Source organism: Salvelinus alpinus, chromosome 6, assembly GCF_045679555.1.
Source record: "Salvelinus alpinus chromosome 6, SLU_Salpinus.1, whole genome shotgun sequence".
Taxonomy (NCBI): domain Eukaryota; kingdom Metazoa; phylum Chordata; class Actinopteri; order Salmoniformes; family Salmonidae; genus Salvelinus; species Salvelinus alpinus.
In genome coordinates this window covers 50,680,296-50,696,178 of record NC_092091.1, presented here as the reverse complement: position 1 = coordinate 50,696,178, position 15,883 = coordinate 50,680,296, and the positions used below count along the sequence as shown (strand labels likewise).

The 15,883-nt window shown below is 42.3% G+C and overlaps 1 protein-coding gene across 5 annotated transcripts in view; it reads left to right on the top strand.

Annotated features, from left to right (window-relative positions):
* LOC139578816 (seizure protein 6 homolog) overlaps nt 1-15,883 on the top strand; it is an 84,407-nt gene that overhangs the window by 55,952 nt on the left and 12,572 nt on the right. For all 5 annotated transcript variants that reach the window (XM_071406871.1, XM_071406869.1, XM_071406870.1 and 2 more), the window contains 4 exons: nt 3,451-3,645; nt 3,818-3,956; nt 4,486-4,682; nt 4,995-5,189. In XM_071406871.1, coding sequence (XP_071262972.1) covers nt 3,451-3,645; nt 3,818-3,956; nt 4,486-4,682; nt 4,995-5,189 — 726 coding nt within the window. The remainder of the gene's footprint in view (nt 1-3,450; nt 3,646-3,817; nt 3,957-4,485; nt 4,683-4,994; nt 5,190-15,883) is intronic.

Sequence of the window (15,883 nt, the reverse complement as noted above, 5' to 3'; positions counted from 1 at the left end):
GGGCCTGAGGTCACACACTTAGTGTGTTGTGAATTCTGTAATGAATCTATTGTAATGTTTTTTAAATGTTGTAACTGCCTTAATTTTGCCGGACCCCAGGAAGAGTAGCTGCTGCCTTGGCAGTGTCACGTTGTATAATGATTGGAGGCAGGTGCAGGAATGCGTAATAGGGGTTTTTATTTTCTCCACCCAAACAAAAGAGCGAGGTGTTAACCTCTAAATAATACACAGGACGAGACCCGTAAAACAAGTGCAAAATGGAAGCCGATATAATAGCACAGGTACTCACACGACCAACGGACATGGTAACAACAAAACCGACAAGGACAATGGGGAACAGAGGGCACATACTGTATATACACATACTAATCAGGGGGAATGGGAACCAGGTGTGCATAGTGAGACAAGACAGTCCGGGGTTGGTGGTAATGAATCCAGTTCAGTGACGCCTACAAGGCCGGTGACGTAGACCTCCGGAGCTGGTGAACGGAATGAGCAGCACCACCGGGAGGATTTGTGACAGGAAGCAGATAATGGGGATCCATAATAAATACAAATACAAACCCTATTCGCATTGGACTAGTATTACTAGAGAATGTTGGTTATGTAATTGTTACCCCAGAATGTCCGTTATTCCAGAGGACGACTCGGACGGGAATAGTTTTTGTCCAAACTTCCCCCTGTAGTTCTTTCTTTTTTCAAGTAAATGGACAGTTATGACGGAAGCCTGGAGGTTTTCTTGAAGGCGTGAAGATATTTCAACAAGTCCAGGCAATAACAGGGCTACACTGATAACTCGAGCTTGGTTCCCAAGTTTCTAAACCATACAAATCCATCTTTGGTATAGTGTCGCCATAATATTTGAGTTGAGGAAGTGTGATCATAATCATAGGATATTTTAGCAATCCGCAGTAGACGTCCTAAATGCCCCCCGGCCTTCAGATGTGAGCTAAATAGTGCACTTGTACTTGAGATACGTTTTAAGGCTATGGAATGCGAAAGTGAACTTATCATTTCCAAACATTTAGGTCAGTTGTATGCTGCTTTACGATCTATTAACAGCAAGGGTTAAATTAAATAGGCACAATATTTTTTACAGACGCATTTGTCGATATTAAATTCATACGCACAAAACATATGAACAAAAGCATTCACTGAAAGTTGATGCATGTAGGCCCTTCACACAGTGCATTCGGAAACTATTCGGACTCCTTTTCTATTTCTTATTTTAAAATGGATACAATACATTTTTTCCTCATCACTCTACACACAATACCCCATAATGACAAAGCGAAAACAGGTTTTTAGATATTTTTGCTGATTTATATGAAAAAAAACTGAAATACCTTATTTACATAAGTTTTCAGACCCTTTACTATGAGACTTGAAATTGACATCACATGCATCCTGTTTCCATTGATCATCCTTGAGATGTTTCTACAGCTTGATTGGAGTCCACCTGAAGTAAATTCAATTGATTGGACATGATTTGGAAAGGCACACACCTGTCTATATAAGGTCACACAGTTAACAGTGCATATCAGAGCAAAAACCAAGCCATGAGTCCGAGGGAATTGTCCGTAGAGCGCCGAAACACGATTGTGTCGAGGCACAGATCTGGAGAAGGGTACCAAAACATTTCTGCAGCATTGAAGTTCCCCAAGAACACAGTGGCCTCCATCATTCTTAAATGGAAGAAGTTTGGAACTACCAAGACTTTTCCTAGAGCTGGCCACCCGGCCAAACTGAGCAATCGGAGAGAAGGGCCTTGGTCAGGGAGGTAACCAAGAACCGATGGTCACTCTGACAGAGCTCCAGAGTTCCTCTGTGGAGATTGGAGAACCTTCCATCTCTGCAGCACTCCACCAATCAAGCCTTTATTGTAGAGTGACCAGACGGAAGGCACTCCTCAGTAAAAGGCCCATGACAGCCTGCTTGGAGTTTGCCAAATGGCACCTAAAGGACTCTCAGACTATGAGAAGCAAGCTTAAACTCTTTGGCCTGAATGCCAAGCGTCACGTCTGGAGGAAACCTGGCACCATTCCTGCGGTGAAGCATGGTGGTGGCAGCATCATGCTGTTTTGTTGTTTTTCAGCGGCAGGGACTGGGAGACTAGGCAGGGTCGAGGCAAAGATGAGCAGAGCAAAGTACAGAAAGATCCTTGATGAAAACCTGCTCTAGAGTGCTCAGGACCTCAGACTGGTGCAAAGGTTTACCTTCCAAGAGGACAACAACCCTAATCACACAGCCAAGACAAGGCAGGAGTGGCTTCGGGACTAGTCTCTGAATGCCCTTGAGAGAGCCCAAACTTGAACCCGATCGAACATCTCTGGAGAGAAAATAGCTGTGTAGCGACGCTCCCCATCCAACCTGACAGAGCTTGAGAGGATCTGCAGAGAAGAATGGGAGAAACTCCCCAATACAGGTATGCCAATCTTGTAGCATTATACCCAAGAAGACTCAAGGCTGTAATCGCTGCCAAAGGTGCTTCAACAAAGTACTGAGGAAAGGCTCTGAATACTTATGTAAATGTAATATTTCCCTTTTTTTTTTATATACATTTGCACACAAAAAAAATGTTTTTGCTTAGTCATTATGGGGTATTGTGTGTAGATTGATGAGGGGGGATAAAAAAATTTAATACATTTTAGAATAAAGCTGTAACGTAACAAAATGTGGAAAAAGTCAAGGGGTCTGAATACTTTTTGATGGTAATACTAGGCTATGCGCAGCACTTCGTTCAATTTATTGAATCAGTCATTGTTTTCTTGCTCAAACCGTGAGCAACACCTGTCAAACTCAGATATTTCTCTCAAAACACAGGGATGTCGATTCTCTCAAAACACAGGGACTGGTATTATCAGAGGACCTTATAGTTGGTTATTCTGGCTGAAATTACTCTCCTGCCATGTACAAGTTACTGACATGGCAGATTCGGACGGGGAAAAAATTACAGATATGGTGTTTTGTGCTTGTGCACATACCGACCACCCCCTTCTGAATAGGGCAAAGGCTGTTTCATCATCTCTGCTGCTGCTCCCTCTGCCTCACTGTTCTCAATCCCAATATGCTGGTTAATTTTTCTATTATGCACATAGCATAATACACTAATAATATTAGCTTTATTAGTGTTGCACTATTATTTTTTACGTAATATAACCATATACAATTTCAGTATCACGTGTCTTAGAGTGATGGACTGTGCCATCGCCATGGCCTCCGCAATGGATTAGTCCAATGATACAGGAGGGAATCAAACCGGTGTCTTGTGCACCATAAAAAAAGAAATCTCGGTCGACCAATAGTCTATAGACCAAACAATCGACCAGTCAACTAAATGGGGTCAGCCCTACTTTAGTTCATCTTATGTTATGCTTTATCCTACTTCTCTCTCTTTCTCTCCTCATATTCACATGTACACACTATTTTATCTCTCTCGCTTTCTCTCAGCCTTTGACGGGGAACACTGTTATGAGCCCTACTTACCCCATGGGAATTTCAGCAGCAGTGACATTGCCTTTCCGTTGGGAACCACAGTCATCTTCTCCTGCTCCCCAGGCTTTGTCATGGAGCAGGGCTCCGGGGTCATTGAGTGTGTGGACCCAAGCAATCCACACTGGAATGAGAGTGAGCCTGTGTGTAAAGGTAATACTATTGAATACTACCATTTCATTATGATAATGTGTTTGTAAAGCCCCTTTCATTCACTAAACTAAAAAAATAAGATAATAATACAAGTAATGTTACAATAACTCCCCCCCCCCCCCTTCCCTATCTTGCTTTCTATCTTCCGCCCCTAACTCCCACTCTCTCTCAGCTTTGTGTGGGGGAGAGTTGACCGATCCCTCCAGCACTGTTCTGTCCCCTGATTGGCCACAGAGCTACTCCAAGGGGCAGGACTGTGTGTGGCAGATCCATGGTAATGAGGAGAAGCGCATCGAACTGGACATCCAGATGTGAGTTTGGCCTCTCCAACACCCAAAAGGCATTATTTTCGTCTTTGAAGCTGTGGTTGGAGTATTTGGGAGAGGGAATTGTTCTCCTTGAATTTTCCCATGCCTCTTTTGCCTCTGAAACCTCACTGCATAACATGAGCACTCCCTTTGCATATCTTTTTTTTTACCACTACACCGGAGGTATATGATGGAGATAGAACTCAAAATAAGTATGTTTGCATGTTTTGTAAGGAATATACTTAAAGCATAAAACAAAGGTTGAACAATGTGAACCTTGCGTTTTGTCGCTTCACTGATGGCTGCTTCCGTGGCTGGTGTAGCGAGTCTCATTGATTATATAACGGGTGTGTTTCAACTGTGACTGACATACATTCCAAAAAATATGTGATGCTTCCAGTGAAGTTTTTATTGTAAGGATTAGAAATGACAATAGTTGTGAGAATATATATTTTATGATTCCATTTGAAGTGACATTGTGATTAAAGTGAAAGTTGTTTTCCTCTCTTCATGCATTTTGTCTCCCTCAAAGTATGAATATCCGCCACAACGACGTTCTCACCATATTCGATGGTCACGACCTCATGTCCCATGTGATTGGCCAGTACCTGGGGTCACGAGAGCGTTTCCAGGTCGTGTCAGGTGGTTCTGAGGTCACTATTCAGTTCCAGAGTGACCCTGACGATTCCTCCTTTATTCTCAGCCAGGGGTTCCTTATTCACTACCGTGGTAAGTACACATACAGGACTTTTACATACAGGACATTACATTCACATAAAGGACATGATATGCAGAACATTGATTGCCCATACATAACATCACCCAAATACAATATGTACATTTTCCTGGTGTGTATTCAGTGAGGCAATATGTTAATAAATGTAGATATAATATGAACAGACAATACGATTTACGTATTCTACCTCAATTGTGTGTTCTACACAATTATTTTTCAATCTGAATGTTCTGTAACATTATATCCTCCTGAACAAGCACTTGGTTTATCCTACATCTAATGACATCAACTTCTTTCACATCCAGAGGTAGAGCCTAATGACACCTGCCCTGCCCTCCCTCAAATCGAATTTGGCTGGATTAGCTCCTCCCACACCTCTCCCGTGAGGGGAAGTGTGTTGACCTATCAGTGCCAGCCGGGGTATGACATCAGTGGCTCTGACATCATCACTTGCCAATGGGATCTTTCCTGGAGCAATAGCCCACCCACCTGCATCAAAGGTGAGCTAAAGTGTGTTCCTGCCCGACTACATTGCTGACTCATGCCAGATCATATGTTATCCATTGGTTGACGCAACGCAACACCTGAGCAGGGGAACACAACCCGAACTTCCAACAAAACTTAGGATGTGTTTGAGAGCATCAATTTTGCTCCTTTGCTGATCACCGACTGAGCATACTAACTGATTTAAAAATTACTTTACATCTTAGAGGTTGAGTAAGGCTTAGGTTCAATCAGATCTAGCGTTAACTGGCGATAGCCGACACAATAGCTGTTTTGGTGGTGTTGGAGGTGGAACTGCATTGGCGTTTTCAAATTGGTGAGCAGCTGCACTTGATAATTGTCATGAAGCCAGACTTGTCCCACTCGAGTTCGAAGTTCAGAAAGAGAAAGTGTAGGCTACAATAATGACACTCAAATTAAAAATCATTAAACAAAATAATGAGAATATTATATATTATTCCAGTGTTCGAACTTGTAAGCAAGGCTATATGGGATTACTCTTAATGCGACTCTGAGCAGCCAATGGCAATATCTGCGTTAGGTATACGGCCAGGAGACGTTTGTAGATTTGACAGCTCTAACACAGTTCCACCTCCGACGCCGCCCAAACAACCATTATGCAGATGTTGGCTAAATTGAATAGAGCCTTAGGTCCTTTCAGACACTTAAAGGGAAGATTGCAGAAATAGGTTGCTGGTAAACATTCTGATCATGTTTCCAATTAAAAGTCCCAATATGACATATCACTTTACATTTGTATTTTGGGAGAAATGTACATTTATCCGAATTTGAGATGTCATGTTGGAAAAGTGTTTGGAAAAGTGATGTCAAGAGAATAACACACGAGTGAATACACAGCAGGAGTGAGCCACTGTCCACATAAGACGGTAAAGACCCACATCATACCGAGTCCTCATTGGCACTGAATAAAACCAACTTATCATCTGACCATATCCTGTGATTTCTTTATTCTGTATCAGCAAAAAATGTATCACTTATACGGTGTGTAGGCTTTTAGCATAGTCCTGCTGGCTTACCCCTACTAGCTAACCACTAGCAGCCTTGAAACACATCACTTATTAGCAGTTCAGCACATCTGCATTTCTCGTGCTGTTACACAAAATCAAGATAAACTTTTACCATCATAGTAGACATTGAACATCTATAACAAAAAAACTCTGTTGTTGGGCGATAGTTGCGTCATACTACAGCACAGCTTGCAGCGTGCTGCATAAATGTATGGCACATTAGAGTGCATGAAGTCATATTATTTTACTGTCAGCCATTGTTGTCATTAATGCTAGTTTGACCACCAGAGGGCATCTTTGAGAAGCGAAGTTATTGAAATGACATGGAGCTCTAGACCTAAGAGTCATGTTTACTGTAGCTGTTTTAGCTTAACTTATTTATTGGCATAAAGACCTAATTCAATATACAGTATATCAATCATTCAGTCATTCATTCATTTGTGCATGTCATCACACACAGTGGTGGGCCGTCAGGGCCTGCAAGGCCTTCTCTGCTGGCCTAAACATCATCAGAATATAATTTTTTTTTAAATATATTTTCCCACAAATATGTATTAAATTATTCCCCAGAGTAAGAGTTATACTCTTCATTTCATAGCTTTCCTCTTGGTTGCACTGCTTCCAGCCCCAGGTTGAGATTTGGAGGGCTGGTCTTTACGTTAGATCTTTTATCCAATCATATTCAGCCATCATGTGTTGCCAGGGGTCTAAAATCTGCACTCAGGCCTTCAGAATCAACAGTGCGGGCGCTTGTAGCTTAAAGTGAATGGAAATTAAAATTTTGTGTCAACCAATCAGCTTTAGAGTTGGCTATTGTACGCCTGCTGGCTGGCTCCAGTGTTACACAGGAGCCAGCTAGCAGGCGTAGGGCGTCCACGTCTTTTGATTGGATTACCAATATTGAGAGGCAGGTCCTATGGGCAGGTCTATGCAGATCTAGGAAACTAAATTTGATAAACGAATTAATTCGCGTTCTACTGTTTTTTGAACCCACAATGGCGGAAGGAGGAGAAGATATCGATTTGGTCGAGGATATAATTATAACGCCATTCTCAAGACGAACTTTTCAAGAAAAGTTAGACATTGTAAGGAGAGGTCGCCCGACGCCACAAAGCCTGTCACAGGCGGGAAAGGGGTTCGTTCGTTCGCCACTTTCAAAGTTTCAACTATGAGCGCTGTCAATGGCTCACAGGCTCCGAGAAGCACTGCAAACTGTACTGCTGGGAATGCCTATTATTTGCAAGTGATCGATTTGGTGTTTGGAGCCACACTGGCTTTGCAAACTTGAGTTGTCTAACCAAGGCAGCAACGAGACACCAAAGTACGGCTGGGCACTTAGAAGCAATGGTGCTTTTGAAAACGTTTGGGGACACCAGAGTGGAGCTACAGCTCTCACTCGTCCTGCGTTATGTGACGGACACGGGAGTCAAGGAGCGATTTATCCGGTTTGAAGATGTGACAAGCGGCAAGCGAGCTGATGACATTGCCGCTCTTATTTTCCGTTTCTTGGAGGAAAATGAATGTAGTCTGGATAAAGTTGTGGCACAGTGTTTTGATGGCGCAGCAGTCATGGCATCTGGACTCAATGGGGTGCAGGCTAAAGTTAAGGAGAGGGCACCGATGGCCTTATTCATTCACTGCTATGCACATCGACTAAATTTAGTACTGACTCAAGGAGCCTCAAAGCTTAAAGAATGCAAGGTCTTCTTTGCCAACCTCAATGGCCTTGCAGCATTTTTCTCACGATCCCCTAAGCGCACGCAACTGTCTAATAATCAGTCTTTGGTGAGTAGGCATACAATGCATGTTATTTTTTATTAAATGTGTATGTATGTTTCGCATTTTATTTCGTTAATATTAAATAGCCTATATATTAGGCAAATAGCCTATGTTGCAAATTATTTGTTTTCTTTTATTTTCAGTGAATAGTTATGTGTCTTTATCATCACGGTGAAACTGCTTTGGGTGCGACAATGCGCTGTTTAGTGAACACACTGTATTTATTTTTTGGGGGACTTAAAGCTCAAAGTTTGTGGACCAGAAATGGATAGAAGAAGAATATTAATATAACTCTGTTGCACTCGACTATGTTCTTGCCTATTAGTTGAACTGTACTGTATTGTACTCTTCCCCTGCAATTCTCTGAAAAAAATGTCAATTTCAAGGTGACGCAACGCCTGGTTATACTGCGTTTCTGTCTAAATGTATAGTGTCTAGAGCCATGGCATCTAAATGATGGTAATAACAGGTGGATTAATTCGGGTGGGACTGTGTAGGACCTCACTGAAGGCCCAGGCGCCAGGCCCACGGCACGCTACTGATCACACAGCATGCAAGTCATCCAAGTCTTAAAATACAGTCAAGCATTTTAGTTATAAAACAAAATAACAAAGAGATTCTTGAATAATTAAACAATTAATGAACCGCATTTGACTGTTTTTAATATTGGCTGTACTAGAGACTTTAAAACCTTTTATTTTTCGAAATTTTGCTTAATTAAATTGATTAATATTATGGTGTTTCTATTCCAAGAAAAACGAAAATGCATTTTACAGTAGCCTACGTAGGCCTCAGGGTTTCCGTTAGACAAAAATGGCGCTGTACAAAGTGACCGGTTGGGAGTAGGCCTAGGCTGCTAAATGACTGCGAGGGAAGAGGAAAATAATCACAACATTTCCACACCCTAATTGTAGGCTAACCAATACCCAAACGGAGTATGTGAAAATACAAATCGGATTTATCAAGACCAGTCCCCATGCTTGTCTCAAAGCAGCGCAAATCGGTGCTAAAGTAGTTGACCACACACAGATAGGTTATTACTTCAAATCCTATTGTAACAATTGGATGACTTTGGGTGTTTAAGTAAGCAACAATTTGTTGCCTTCATTAGCCTACTTTATTCCAATATTTCTGTCATTCAGGGATATTTATTCCCATAGTAATTCGTTATGGATCAATCCAGATGTGGTTAGAAAACAGTGCATTTGGTGGGCTATTCAAAGAGATGGAAGAAGTGATATGCCTCGCAAACATCCATTAATACATTTAAAGTCCCAATGAATAAACCGCAACATTTCAGCTAAAGCGATTGAATTCACGAATGCATTTGACTTTTTTAAATAGTGGCTGTACTTGTCACACCCTGATCTGTTGCGTTTGTGCTTGTCTCTACCCCCCTCCAGGTGTCGCCCATCTTCCCCAATATCCCTAGTGTATTTATACCTGTGTCCTCTGTTTCCCTGTTGCCAGTTCATTTTGTTCGTCAAGCCTACCAGCGGTTTTCTCCTTGCTCCTGTCTGTTTCTAGTTCCCGGTTTTGACCATTCTGCAAGCCCTGACCCTGAGCCTGCCCGCCGTTCTGTACCTTTTGGAGGCTGGAGATTCCGGAACCTGCCAAGCTTTTTTCTCCCAGTGCACCCTCATTTTTGAGCTGCAGCCTTCTTCCTTCCCCTTGGACCGCTCGAGGATAGCGTACATCATAACGCTGATGTCCGGGAGGGTACTTGCCTGGGCCACGGTGGTGTGGGAGCAACAGTCCACTGTCTGCCTCAGTCTGGAGGAATATCGGAGGAAGTAAAGGACGGGCTTGCAGCCCGGGACTACTGACGGATCTCGACTCGCTCACCGCCTTGACCATTCGGAACGATGGGCGACTACGGGAGCGAAGGAAGGAGAGGAGGTTCGATTTCACTCGCCCGCCCAAGGCATCCACCTTGCCTCCGAGACTTCCCGGAAGTCTCCGATGGCTCTGTTGCCGAGAGAACCGGAGGCTACCCGAGTTCCCCTGAGAGTCTCCGAAGTCTGCCAATTAATCTCTTCCTGAGCTGATGCAACTAGGCAGAGCTAGGCTGTCCCCAGCCGAACGGCTATACAGGCTTCACATGAAGAGTTGCCTGTATTGCGGGACTGCTGGTAATTTCATGGCCACCTGTCCACTAAAAGACCAGGCTCACCAGTAGGAGCGAGTACTCTGGTAGGCCATATGGAGAACTTTTCCTCTCCCGTTACTCACACCCCTTTTCATGCCATCTTGCTGTGGGGGAACCAGTTGAAATCTTTCTGGGTACTCTCTCAACTCCAGGACCACACACCAGCAAAACATTTTTGGGCCTGATGCAGGACTCTAGCGCCAGAGACGAGAGACTCTCGGGACATTCACACCTCCAATCATTTACAAAAATATAGTACATTTGTGCCACAGTTTAGACTACCAATAGATCAGTGTTCTAACTCCCCCTTGTGATAGGCCCAAAAATGCTATTTTACAGTAAACAAATTGACAAAATAATGTTAGCATGCTTATAGGGAAGTACACTCAACAAGCACAGCACTTACACAAATTACTGATTATTGGCTGAGAGAAATTGATGATAAAATGAACATGAGGGCTGTCTTGTTAGCTGTCTTGTTAGACTTCAGTGCAGCTTTTGACATTATTGATCATAGTCTTCTGCTGGAAAAACGTATGTGTTATGGCTTTACACCCCCTGCTATAATGTGGATAAAGAGTTACTGGTCTAACAGAGCACAGAGGGTTTAGGCCCCTTGCTTTTTTCAATGTTAACTAACGATATGCCACTGACTTTGAGTAAAGCCAAAAGTAAAGTTTCTATGTATGCGGATGACTCATCACTATACACGGCAGCTACTACAGCGACTAAAATGACTGCAATAGTCAACAAAGAGCTGCAGTTCGTTTCAGAGTGGGTGGCAAGGAATAAGTTAGCCCCAAATATTTCTAAAACTAAAAGCATAGTATTTGGAACAAAACACTCACTAAACCCTAAACCTCAACTAAATCTTGTAATATATAAAGTGGAAATTGAGCAAGTTGAGATGACTAAACTGCTTGGAGTAACACTAGATTGTAAACTGTCATGGTCAAAACATATTGATGCAGTAGTAGCTAAGATGGGGAAGTCTGTCTATAATAAAGCGATGCTCTACCTTCTTAACAACAAGGCAGGTCCTACAGGCCCTGGTTTTGTCGCACGTTGACTACTGTTCAGTCGTCTGGTCAGGTGCCACAAAAACGGACTGTGTTTGACCAGATACAATGCTATTTCACAGTAAACAAATTGACAACAGACTTTCAGCACGCATATAGAGGACACTCAACAAGCACAGAACTTACACAAATGACTGATAATTGGCTGAGAGAAATTGATGATAAAATGATTGTGGGGGCTGTCTTGTTAGCTGTCTTGTTAGACTTCAGTGCAGCTTTTTACATTATCTATCATAGTCTGCTGCTGGAAAAACGTACGTGTTATGACTTTACACCCCCTGCTATAATGTGGATAAAGAGTTACTTGTTTAACTTCACTAGGGTAGGGGGCAGCATTGGGAATTTTGGATGAAAAGCGTGCCCAAATTAAACTGCCTGCTACTCAGCCATGAAAGCTAGAATATGCATATAATTAGTAGATTTGGATAGAAAACACTCAGAAGTTTCTAAAACTGTTTGAATGATGTCTGTGAGTATAACAGAACTCATATGGCAGGCAGAAACCTGAGAAAAAATCCAACCAGGAAGTGGGAAATCTGAGGTTTGTAGTTTTTCAACTCTTTGCCTATCGAATACACAGTGTCTATGGGGCCATATTGCACTTCCTAAGGCTTCCACTAGATGTCAACAGTCTTTAGAACCTTGTTTGAGGCTTCTACTGTGAAGTGGTGGCGAATGAGAGGGGATTGAGTCAGAGATCTGCCAGAGAGCCACGAGCTGGCCACGCGCGTTCACGTGATAGTTAGCTTGCGTTCCATTGCAATTTTACAGACAAAGGAATTATCCGGTTGGAACATTATTGAATTGATTCTATACATCGTTTGACATGTTTCTACGGACTGTAACGGAACTTTTTGACTTTTCGTCTGCACCTAGTGATCGCGCCTAATGAATTTTGATTACTGGGCTAAACGCGCGAACAAAAAGGAGGTGTTTGGACATAAATGATGGACATTATCGAACAAAACAAACATTTATTGTGGAACTGGGATTCCTGGGAGTGCATTCTGATGAAGATCATCAAAGGTAAGTGAATATTTATAATGCTATTTCTGACTCCTGTTGACTACACAACATTGCGGATATCTGTTTGGATTGTGTTGGTCTCTGAGCGCTGTACTCAGATTATTGCATGGTGTGCTTTTTCCGTAAAGTTTTTTTTAAATCTGACACAGCAGTTGCATTAAGGAGAAGTGGATCTAAAATTCCATGCATAACAGTTGTATCTTTTAGCAATATTTATTATGAGTATTTCTGTAAATTGATGTGGCTCTCTGCAAAATCACCGGATGTTTTGGAACTACTGAACATAACGCGCCAATGTAAACTCAGATTTTTGGATATAAATATGAACTTTACCGAACAAAACATACATGTATTGTGTAACATGAAGTCCTATGAGTCTCATCTGATGAAGATCATCAAAGGATAGTGATTTAATTCTATTTCTGCTTTTTGTGACTCCTCTCTTTGGCTGGAAAAATGGCTCTGACCTAACATAATCGTTTGGTGTGCTTTTGTCGTAAAGCCTTTTTGAAATCGGACACTGGATGGATTTACAACAAGTGTATCTTTAAAATGGTGTAAAATACTTGTATGTTTGAGGAATTTTAATTATGGGATTTCTGTTGTTTTGAATTTGGCGCCCTGCAGTTTCACTGGCTGTTGACGAGGTGGGACGCTACCGTCCCACATACCCTAGTGAGGTTAACAGGAAGCCAGTGTAGGGAGGCTAGCACTGGAGTAATATGATCAAATCTTTGGTTCTAATCAGGATTCTAGCAGCCTATTTAGCACTAACTGAAGTTTATTTAGTTCTTTATACGGGTAGCCAGAAAGTAGAGCGTTGCAGTAGTCTAACCTAGAAGTAAAAAAAAAAAATACATTTTTCTGCATCATTTTTGGCCCGAACATTTCTGATTTTTGCAATGTTACGTAAATGGAAAAAAGCTGTCATTGAAACAGTCTTGATATGTTCGTCAAAAGAGAGATCAGGGTCATCACAAAATGTAGTTGAGGTTTAGGGTTTAGTGAATGATTTGTCCCAAATACAATGCTTTTAGTTTTTGATCTATTTAGGACTATCTTATTCCTTGCCAGCCGTGCTGAAACCAACTGCAGCTCTTTGTTAAATGTTGCAGTCATTTCAGTCGCTGTGGTAACTGACATGTATAGTGTTGAGTCATACCTAGCCACACTGGCTTTACTTTACTCAAGAGATTGAAAAAAGTAAGAGGCCTACTAGACAGCTGCCCTAGGGAATTCCTGATTCTACCTGGATTATGTTGGAGAGGCATCTCTGTATTCTGTTAGACAGGTAACTCTTTATCCACAATATAGCAAGGGGTGTAAAGCTATAACACATATGTTTTTCCAGCAACAGACTATGATCGATAACGTCAAAAGCTGCGCTGAAGTGTAACAAAACAGACCCCACAATCCTTTTATCATCAATTTCTCTCAGCCAATCAGTCATTTGTGTAAGTGCTGTGCTTGTTGAGTGTCCTTTCCTATAAGCTTGCTGAAAGTCTGTTGTCAGTTTGTTTACTGTGAAATAGCATTGTATCTGGTGAAACACATTTTTCCCAAAAAGTTTACTAAGGGTTGGCAACAGGCTGATTGGTCGCCTATTTGAGCCAGTAAAGGGGGCTTTACTATTCTTAGGTAGCAGAATGACTTTTGCTCCCTCCATGCCTGAGGGCACAACATTTCTAGTAGTCTTACATTGAAGATATGGCAAATAGGAGTGGCAATATCGACCGGTATTATACTCAATAATTTTCCATCCAAGTTGTCAGACCCCGGCGTCTTGTCATCAAATCAAATTGTATTTGTCACATACACATGGTTAGCAGATGTTAATGCGAGTGTAGCGAAATGCTTGTGCTTCTAGTTCCGACAATGCAGTAATAACCAACGAGTAATCTAACCTAACAATTCCACAACCTTATACACACAAGTGTAAAGGGATAAAGAATATGTACATAAAGATATATGAATGAGTGATGGTACAGAACGGCATAGGCAAGATGTAGTAGATGGTATAGAGTACAGTATATACATATGAGATGAGTAATGTAGGGTATATAAACATAAAGTGGCATAGTTTAAAGTGGCTAGTAATACATGTATTACATAAAGATGGCAATAGACAACAAGATGTTGATAGACAACAATAATCTTTTCTCCTCATCCACTCACTTTATGGAATTCAAATTTACAATGCTTGTCTTTCATAATTTGGTAAGATATACAGTTGAAGTCGGAAGTTTATGTACACTTAGGTTGGAGTCATTAAAACTCGTTTTTCAACCACTCCACAAATTTCTTGTTAACAAACTATAGTTTTGGCAAGTCGGTTAGGACACCAACTTTATGCATGACACAAGTCATTTTTCCAACAATTGTTTACAAACAGATTATTTCACTTATAATTCACTGTATCACAATTCCAGTGGGTCAGAAGTTTACATACACTAAGTTGACTGTGGCTTTAAACAGCTTGGAAAACTCCAGAAAATGATGTCATGGCTTTAGAAGCTTCTGATAGGCTAATTGACATAATTTGAGTCAATTGGAGGTGTACCTGTGAATGTATTTCTAGGCCTACCTTCAAATTCAGTGCCTCTTTGCTTGACATCATTGGAAAATCAAAAGAAATCACCCAAGACCTCAGAAAAAAATTGTAGACCTCCAAAAATCTGGTTCATCCTTGGGAGCAATTTCCAAACGCCTGAAGGTACCACGTTCATCTGTACAAACAATAGTATAAACACCATGGGTGTCACGATCGTCTTCTTGAGCGAGATTGGACCAAGGCGCAGCGTGTGCAAAATACATCTTCTTTTATTGAGAAGAGAGAGAAAACACAAAACGAACACTATATACAAACTAACAAAACAACAAACGACCGTGAAGCTAAATAACGTAAGTGCACAGACAAGCAACAAACGTTCAACATAGACAACTACCCACAAAAGCCTACTGCCTATGGCAGCCTTAAATATGGCTCCCAATCAGAGACAATGAATGACAGCTGTCTCTGATTGAGACCCAATCTAGGCAGCCATAGACATAACTAGACAACCTCACTCTTCTCTACCCCATACACATACAACACCCCTAGACTAGACAAAACACACAAAGACAACCCACCCCAACTCACGCCCTGACCAACTAAATAAATAACAGAAAAAGGAACAATAGGTCAGGAACGTGACATAACCCCCCCCTTAAGGTGCGAACTCCGGGCGCACCAGCATAAAATCTAGGGGAGGGTCTGGGTGGGCGTCTGTCCACGGTGGCGGCTCTGGCGCTGGTCGTGGTCCCCACCCCACCATAGTCACTACCCGCTTTCGTAGCCTCCTCCAAATGGCCACCCTCCAAATTAACCCCACCGGACTAAGGGGCAGCACCGGACTAAGGGGCAGCACCGGACTAAGGGGCAGCACCGGACTAAGGGGCAGCACCGGACTAAGGGGCAGCACCGGACTAAGGGGCAGCACCGGACTAAGGGGCAGCACCGGGATAAGGGGCAGCACCAGGATAAGGGGCAGCACCGGACTGAGGGGCAGCACCGGACTGAGGGGCAGCTCCGGACTGAGGGGCAGCTCCGGACTGAGGGACAGCACCGGGCTGGCTGGCGGATCCTGGCT